At 39.2% G+C, this 9,836-nt stretch overlaps 1 protein-coding gene across 1 annotated transcript in view; it reads left to right on the forward strand.

Annotated features, from left to right (window-relative positions):
- WNT7A (Wnt family member 7A) overlaps positions 1 to 8,153 on the forward strand; it is a 64,988-nt gene extending 56,835 nt beyond the window's left edge. Inside the window, exon 4 of the mRNA XM_042455954.1 lies at positions 4,927 to 8,153. Coding sequence (XP_042311888.1) covers positions 4,927 to 5,406 — 480 coding nt within the window. The 3' untranslated portion in view covers positions 5,407 to 8,153. The remainder of the gene's footprint in view (positions 1 to 4,926) is intronic.
- The last annotated feature ends 1,683 nt before the right edge of the window (positions 8,154 to 9,836 follow it).

Here is a 9,836-nt window from a genome sequence, read left to right on the forward strand (position 1 = left end):
GGTGGTTTAGAGAGAGGTTTAGAGCAAAATACTGATTATTATTATTACTATTATATTGATTACTGCCACTCTATTACATTTCATTTCATTGGGCTATATTATAATATATTAGGCTATATAATCTATATATAATCGATCCGAAGGGAGAAGCAGGAGATAATAATAATAATAATAATAATAATAATAATAATAATAATAATAATAATAAATCTGATGGGAATTAAGAATTAATTTATGAATCTTGTGGATGAACTAATGGAAATTTGAAAGGAGATGATGAATTAAGGAAATGTCAACTGGATAATTTGACTTGACCTAGACAGGTTTGGATTGATTACTTACTAATCCACTGAGGAACCCAAATATTTAATGGATTTGATTTGATTAAATAGTATAGGGTGGAATTTAACAAATGAGAATAGAAGGTTTGGTCTGGAATTAAGTGTTATACTGACTGAATTGAGTGAACTATTAGGGCCAATTGATAATAAATCAAAATTTGATTTGATTGATTGAATCAACTAATTAATTAATCTATTGATTATTGATGATTTAAATAAATTTGATTAATTTTTTTTAGATTTTTGAGCATATAGGTGAGAGTGATTGATTAACCAAGGGATTTGATTGATTAAGGGATCTGAGAGGAAGGAATACACCTACAGCGGACCCTTGTAATACGCTGGGGTTTGGTTCCAGGATCCCTCATGGATAACAAAATCTGTCTATGCTCGACTCCCATTAAATATAATGACATAGCAAAATGGTGTCCCTTATAAAAAATGGAAAATCAAGGTTTGATATTTGAAATTTATACTTTTTTGGAACATTTTCAAACCGTGAATGCTTGAATCCGTGTATAAGAAGGGCCGACTGTATAAGGAAAAGATGAGAAGGTGAATATATATATATATATATATATATGTAGGAGAAGGAAATTAGAATTAAATAATTACAAAACAGTAATTAATGACAGTAATCAATAGTAACTAATAGCAATTAATAGGAATGAGCTAAGATGGCTACAGGGACAAAGATTCAAATTGCAAAGACCCAACAAGTGAGTCAAAGGAGTCCATTGCTAGAGCAGCTGAAGAACTCGGACGCTAATCTGGTAGTTTTAGAGGAGATTTATCACATTGCCACACTACACTATTATACTGCTGCTATTCCACTTTTACTCCGGCTCTGGCTGCCTTCTCTTGCATTTTGGGGCTTGCAGTTCAGTGAGGCCTAAGAGCTCTCTGGATGAGAATTCTAAATGCCTCTCCTTAAACTGCAAATCCCAGAATGCAACAGGAGGCAGGCACAGCAGTTGAAGTGAAATAGAAGCACTATAAGAGTGTAGTGCAGTAATCTAGTAAGAAGCTCAGACAAGACAACAACTCCTTTCTGTTCTGGTCCAAAGGACTGGAATGTGGCTTTGGTGTAGTTTTGGGCCACTTTGGAAGTGCCATTTGTATGAACGCCATGCTTCCAAAGCATCTGGAAGCAGCTTCATTTGTCCCATCTGTTCGGGGCAAGTCATACCTGCCCTGCCTACCAGACTAATTCCAGAAGTCTACAGGTTGGTGGACTCTTACTGCTATAGCCCACAGCTTTGCTTTTTGGCACAGTTAAATGGCTCTCTCTTCTTGACCAGCCGGTTGAACTCTGGCAAACTGGTTGAAATTGTGCATTTTCTTCTCTAAGACTTGTGGTGATGACAAAGGTATACACTATCCCAGCTCCCACATATTCTGGAGAGTTGCTAACTTCTGCTTGTAAGGAAGTATCCCAGGTTCATGCAGGAGAAGCAAATCTGGATTGGACTTTAGTCTCTGAAAATGTATGAGGTAATAAGTTTGGTTTTTAGGTGCAACACCTCTCTTGGCTATTTTTGGATATATCATTTTCTATGTACTCGCAATGGGATCTATACAGAAGAGTCATTGGCTGATTCACTGGAAAGTTATTTTCAAAAGATACTTTAGATTTCCAGACAAGTATTATTGAAGATGTTTCAATGGAACAGAAAAATTAAAAAACATTAAAATCTTATTTAAAAATATTTTTAGACCAAGAAATATTTCTTCTAACACCGTTTTTTAAAAAAAATGGACTGAGTTATCCTAAAATCATCTATAACAAGAGTGGGAATTCCAGTTCAACACAATTCCTACTTCTGATCTATAGAATTATGGCTGCCATGTATCTTCCTACAGTGCATGGCTGAGGGTCATCTTCCACATGCTGTTGGATTGCAGTTTCCATCAATCCTAGCCAACATAGCCAATTATGAAGGATGATAGGAATTTACATCTAACAATTACCCCCCTGACACACCCCCCCCCCCCCCCAATCCATGCTACAATGCACTACTGGCTACCACATATTCCTAGTTTTTGAGACACTGCAGAAATAATCCCATTTGAGGCTACTTTAACTGCCCTGCCTCAATGCAATGGAATTGTGGGAAGTGTAGTTTTGTAAGACATTTAGCTTCTCTGTCAGAGAACTCCAGTGCCACAATAAACTACAATTCCCAGGATTCCCTAACAGAGCCAGAGCAGTTAAAGTGGTCTCAAACTGGGTTATTTCTGCAGTGTGTTTTGAACATTAGACATTGCTTCACAATGTATACTTGATGTAGACAAATGTTTCTTTTATCTATAGAAAGACTGATGCTGCTTTTCCAAAACCTCAAGCTCTGCAGACAGTGTTTCTCATTCCTCCCTCACACTGTCCCTGGATTTAGTCCAGAGTTGTGCTGTCTCTGACACATTAGGTGTAATAGTGCAAATCTATTCTTTACATTAACTTATGGGGATGTTCTTCAGGCTGTATTTTGACATGGTGCTTAGTTTAATTTTCATCTTTAGCTTTCTTCTAATTTTTGATATTAGCAGTTGAGTACAACAATCTGATCCTGGTCTTGTTTTTGCAGAGAGTGGAGCTTTTCCCTCTTTTGCTTCTGATTGTCTATTTAATTTCTATATTAATCATCAGGTGATGTCCAGGTAAACAGTCACCTCTTTGATTGCTTGAAGAGCATGTTTGAACTGAACAAACTTTGATTTTGCTCTCTTTCCTACTTTTACATTTTAATTGCCTATGCTTTACAAGAAGTCCTGTTTTTTTTAATGTCTAATTTACAATCAATATAAATCAAACAACAAATCCTGTTTTGGTATGTGATCAATTTCCTCCTGGACTCCAGCATAGAATCTTTCAATTTCCTCTTCTGTAGCTGGGGCATAATTTTGTATTATGGTTATACTGATGAGTTTTTCTAAAGTCTTACTGACCTGATTTGGCCAGACTTTGCATTATTTTCTTTGACTGCTTTTGATACATCTCTCTTCACTTTTCTTATGTCTTTGCACTATGCTTTCTGTTTTAGTTTTTGCAAGCCACCTTAATTTCTAGGTTTGTGCACAAGGTTGGATGTAAACAGTGGCGTCCTGAACTGTGGTGTCACCTGGTGTGGAGGGTGGGGCTACTGGGCATGGCAAGAGTGGGGCTTCAGAACTGGAAGGGGTAGGGCTTCCACAAGGAGGTGGGGGGCTCCATCAGGGCGAGTGCACTCGCACCCCCTGCCTCTCCTTGCCATGTCTTGGTTTTCATCAGGGGAGCACTGAGCTGCAGCAAGGGTATGTGTGTGCGTGTGTACTCGGCTCAGCTCCTTGCCGCAGCCTGGTTCTCCCCTAAGGAAAACTAAGCGGTGACAAAGAGCTTGGCTGAGCACGTCTGCCCCACCTCCACCCCTACTTGCCATGGCCCAGTTCTCCCTTGAGGAAAACCAAAACGTGGCAAGGAGGCAGGCTGAGCATGTGTGCCCCCCTTGCCCCTACTTGTCGTGGCAAGGTGGTGTGGGGTGTGTGCATGCACTTGGCCTGGCTCATTGCCACAGTCCAGTTCTCCTGAGGAAAACTGAGTCATGGCAGGGGGGTGGGCAACCAGGTATCACCCCCCTCCGGGGTCTCACCCAGTGCAAGGTGCACCCATCACAGCCCCACAGCGAGGCCACTGAATGTTGATAATAAGAATAAGAGCATGTCAAACTCTCCAATGATATGTTGCTGATTTCTAGATTCTTGGATAGATTCATTGATGATCCACTCAGTAATTCTTTGTAGACTGAGAAACTGCTGATGATGGCTAAGAACATAGTCTTTTTAGCTACAAATACATAACTAACGCTGCATTCACAGTGCAGAAATAATCCAGTTTGACACCACTTTAACTGCCATGGCTCAATGCTATGGAATTCTGGTAACTGTAGTTTTGTGAGTTATTTAGCTTTCTCTGTCAGAGAGCTCTGGTGCCACAACAAACTACAGTTCCCAGAATTCCATAGCATTGAGCCATGACAGTTAAAGTGGTGCTAAACTGGATTATTTCTGCACTGTGGATGCAGCCTAAGTCACATCTCCTGACCTGACTCTCGAGACCTATGTTAACAGCCAGCAGCTGCAATGAGCAATGCAGATCTGTTCTGCTGTCAATCAGGGCGCAGCAAAGTGATGTTTTCAACTGCCTTCTTCTAGCAAGCAAAACTGAACAATGAGAAGCAAGACTCTCATCATAATTCCTCATTACACTACAGATTGCTGGTGGGAGTGGGCTAGAAATGTCATCAGGGCAGCTTGTAGCTGGTATGTTAGGTTTTGGGCGATATTTACAATTGTGGTGATACTGGCACAATCATGAATACGTAGTATTAGTGAATACAGAGCAGTTATGGATTATTGATCCTAGGTTATTATGTTACAACTGCAATACAGGGTTATCAGCAAATAAATAAATAAATAAATAATAATAATAATAATAATAATAATAATAATAATAATAATAATTGCAGATTCTGAAATAGTTTAGGTATCCCCTTTACTTCTCCTTCTTCTCGTGTTTTACTTGCAACATTCTCTCTTCTTTTCCATCTAGATCCTTGAAGAGAACATGAAGTTGGAATGCAAGTGCCATGGCGTGTCAGGATCTTGTACCACGAAAACATGCTGGACAACTCTTCCTAAATTCAGGGAGCTGGGCTACATCCTTAAGGACAAATATAATGAAGCTGTTCAAGTGGAACCAGTGAGGGCAAGTCGTAATAAGCGTCCCACATTTCTGAAGATAAAGAAACCACTCTCCTACCGTAAACCTATGGATACAGATTTAGTGTACATAGAGAAATCACCTAACTACTGTGAAGAAGATCCTGTCACTGGCAGTGTGGGAACACAAGGCCGGATGTGCAACAAAACAGCCCAACAGACCAATGGCTGTGACCTGATGTGTTGTGGCCGAGGGTATAATACCCACCAATATTCACGAGTGTGGCAGTGCAACTGTAAATTTCATTGGTGCTGTTATGTTAAATGTAATACATGCAGTGAACGAACAGAAGTGTACACCTGTAAATGAAAGTGTGGCTTGGGAGGGGGAGCTGATAACCCTGGAATAAACACATTTTTGTTTTGCACATAAGCTCAGTGTACCTACACAAGACTGTAGTAAAGACCCACTCTTCTTCCCAAAAGAAAAGCCAGCAAATGGATCTCATCTTACTCTCTTAACTTATCAACATTTTTGTGGATATCCATCAAAGACTTAGAGGAATAGTCCAACAGTTGCAGTAGACTTCTAAAAGAAAAGAAAAAAAAGAGAGAAACACCATCTCATTCAAAACAAATGGCGGGTGGGAAATGTTCTTAAATAATCTGGGCTTTCAAAGTATAATTTATTGACTGCCTTAGGTGAAGAGAGGAGGAGAGTACATATCAAAATACTGGCCAATGTGGGACTTCGGGACTGAATGAAAGAGACTGAAATACACAGGCCATCATGCATAACAAGAGAGCTGGAGAAAACAAACAATACTTTAACATGATCTTTGCACAGGAAAGGGTGACAATGCACCAGTGTGAATTTCAATTTAAAGAGTGAGGATTATGCAGATTTAGGGATTCCTTCACTTGTGAAAAGCTTCTGAGGGTCCTTTCTGGCCTTTCCATCCCACCCACCCAGTCAGTCTGTCTGCTACTGCGAGTAGAATTGTTGTGTTTTCCATATAAACACTGGTTTATCTGCTTTTTATTATTGTTTTTGTCGTGCTGCAGATCTTAGCACAGGGATTTGGAATGTCTGGGCATAATAATAATAATAGCAATATTTAACAATTTATCCAGATAAAAGTAATATTAATTTATTTAATGAAAAAATAATTCTACCAACATTTTTGGAACCACTCTGCAAGTAAACTAGATAGCCTGCTTTTTTGTGGAATAATTTTGTAGATATGAAAACTGTGGGAGGATGGGGAAACCCTTGAGTTGTATATATTGTTGTTTACTTAGATATTTCTACTAGTTGTAATTGCAGGACATTTTCCTACAGTAATAGATATTAAGTACAAAAGCAGGCATCTTTATATATATATATATATATATTGTTTTTGCTCTTTGCTGCTAGTTGTCTGGAATCTCGAACAGATACTCATCTTTGCATAGTTATCAGTACATAATCTTTCCACATTTTTTTAAAAAGGAGCATTAGAAAAATCCAGCTGGGAATAATGCATCACAACATATAAATGCAAAACTCCAGACAAGTTTCCATCTTTGGAAAAATGAACCATAGGATAAAAGAATATATTTTCTAAGAGACTATTTTTATATGAATATTTTATTTATACTATATCTGCTTGTATAATTCTGTAACCTGTACTTTTTCTCAAAACAGGCACATGATTTGTAATTCTTAGGCTATTTAACAGATAAAGGCTGATTGCTTTGTTGAAATGAAAGTAGCAAGCTGGATCCATTCAGTTGCTACAAGTGGATGTACAAAATACAGAGTGAATTTTCTCTCCGGATGTATGTACAAAGTGGCTCTTTTCGTGCTGTTCAATTTGCAGAATATGCAGAACAAGAACAGGGTATGTAGCATCAGTTTTGTCACATGGCTTGAATTCATGGTTGGAATTAACTGGATGCTCCTTTATCCCATTCAGGAAAAAAAATCTGAATTAGCTTCCCAGATGCGTCAGTCATTAAACTGTGGCATTATGACTAGCAAATGTGCTGTGTGTGCTGTCAGTTAAACCTCTATATTGTGCTACTGTCAAATTTGATTTTATCACTGCAAGACTGTAGACTATGACTGTAAAAACTAGCATGACATGCACAGCCTGATTCTCATAGATAAGGCACAATGCTTACGGGTTTTGTCCAACTGGTTTTTGCCATTTGCCTTCCTCTTCCCCTTGCCAAAAAAACCTTAGCTAAAAAGATCAACTCATCTTTAGATAAGCTTTCAATAATCCATTTTTCCCTTCCTTCTTTTGTACCATTCAGTTTCTACACTTTGGCATTTCCTTTCTTATCCCTAAGATTTTATCCTACAATTACGTTCAATTGAAGAGTTTGCTTTTGTGAAATCACTGTGATCGTTCTGCCAGCATTGTTAGGATTTGATCCCCACATTTACCATTACCATTTCTGCCTAAACTGTGTCACATTCTGGAACCAGGCTTCCATATTATAGAAGTAACAACCCAGGAAACCTGGATCCCATGGACAGCATTTGATTTCATTACCAGCTTTTTGCAGAAGACACTTACCTATGTTGTTCTGCGGGGGCAAGCTCTTTTAATTGGGTGGAGACTTGGATGTCTGTACATTCCATACGTGAAAAAGCAAGAACATTTTTTTTGGTCTTATGCATGAGAGCTATCACAGGGATCAAGGGATCTAAATCCAATGACTAGTCTTAGTACACCTAATAAATCAGTGAGGTTTATCTAGAATAGATGTTGACTTCAGCAGTTTACTCCGTGTGCCTACTCAAGTGGATTTAGAATTTTGAGTCCTAAGTCTAAGACATATGTGCACATGGAGAGGCTGTCCTGGTGATTTCCTTTTCTGGCTACAGTCTCTCACACCATATCAAATCCTGCTTTGTTTGGTCCTTACCTTTCAAGAACATTGCTTTTGCTATGTAGGGGTGGTGGAGGAAAGACAATTGGTGTTCCATATGGTGCACTTTAGATCTTGGATTCTCTTTTTGGGATTTCTAGGAAAGACAGGCCTTGGCTGTTAGTGACATAGATGCAAACTGTTATGATGCATCTCAAGGCTATAAGAAAGGGTAGATTGTGATGTATCTATCCATATCTGTATCTAATCATAAATAGATAGATAGACAGACGGATAGATATAGCTATGTAAACATATTATGAACTGTATCATATGTTTCACATATCCTCCAACTATCCAGATTTGGCAGGGACTGTCTCAATTAATCTTCTGTTGTCTCTTTTTAAACTACTTTTAAAATGTTCCTGTTTCTCTCTCCTCCTCCTCCCACTTTCCTTTTTTGTCATCATCTTTGGAGATTATCACATGAGCCCCCATTATTGCTGCAAATGTGTTAATGAAAAAAAAAAAGCAAGCACACCATTTTAGGAAGAGTAGTCCCTGTCACGTGTGTCTGCAAGCACTGTAGGAGCCATTTGCAGTCTGGAACTTTGTTTCTAGCATACTTCTTAACCTCCTCCTTCCTCCACTGTTGATTTGCCAGCATGCCTTTCAAATTTTTAAAACTGCTTATTTTTCTCTTTGTAAAATATTTTACGCATTATGGCAATGCAACTGAGGTGGGAGATGAAATAAAACAAAATAAAGGTTTTATTAAAAAGGAAACAGGCTGCTTGGGAATTTTGGGGGTATGGGGTGAAGAGGGAGAGAGGGGAAACTGATACCACATGACTGCCCAAGGCTGGGATTGAAACCCAGACACCTGCCTAGATCCCGGAAGGGAGAGGCAGGATATAAATAAATATATTATTATTATTATTATTATTATTATTATTATTATTATTATTATTATTATTATTTTATTATTATCACACACAAATCTTGTTCTATAGCAGCAATATTGGCAGCAACTGATGGGGAAATCCATCAGTGAAAAGGTGTGCGATAGTCATTGATGGAGGACAGTTCAGCCATGGCATCATCTGATAAGGTTCAGCCATACATGTGTCTATTCTGCTTTACTTTCACTTTTTAGTATCATTGGATAATCTCCTGAGTTTGCTGAGTTCAATGTGCAAAAGTAGTTTGCACTCAAATCAGCAAAGGGAGGAGGAGGGATATACTCTTTAGCTTTTCATCAGGTTCAGGCAAAGCAAACTACCTGAAAGATAGCTGGTTTGTTCTTCCTCATTAACCTTTGCCATCTTGACCATGCTGTGATGTTGGCTGGCCACATGTATCCTGGTTTTTGTCTGTGAAATGTGTTCGCTATTCTTCTTGGCTTTACTTTGCGAATGAAGATTCAGGAAGGATTCATCTGTGCTTTCTACAAGTGCATTGATGATGTTGCAATGGATTTTTCTGGTGGAGCGCAGCATGCACAGAACTGGCTTCACCCTTTAAACCAGAGGTTTGACTGCTGAGGCCTTGACAAGCATGGACGGTGGCAGTGAGGTCCTCGGGTCATAGGTTTGATTAGAGTTTCCTTCTCTTAGATGGTTGACCTTACAGGGTTAGATGAGCACCATCTGCCCGGGTTTGGGATTAGAGTTTTCCTTCTCCTAGGATGGTTGCCATAAGGCTAGAGAGCCCATCCTGCCCTTTGGCGCTTTTGGTCAGACCCTTTGGTTGTGACTTGCCTGGCATGGGAGGCCCTGCCAGTGACTATTATACCACCGCCAGCATAGCTCACAACTTCATTAGGGTACGCAAGCCTCTCCCCCACACAGTCAGAGCATAGCTGGAGGGGAATAGGAGGCCGGAAGATGACAGTTAAGGAAGGAGGAACCTCTTCCTTTAGGCTATCCCTGATGGAGC

Source organism: Sceloporus undulatus, chromosome 2 (genome assembly GCF_019175285.1).
Source record: "Sceloporus undulatus isolate JIND9_A2432 ecotype Alabama chromosome 2, SceUnd_v1.1, whole genome shotgun sequence".
In the NCBI taxonomy this organism is placed as follows: Eukaryota; Metazoa; Chordata; class Lepidosauria; order Squamata; family Phrynosomatidae; genus Sceloporus; species Sceloporus undulatus.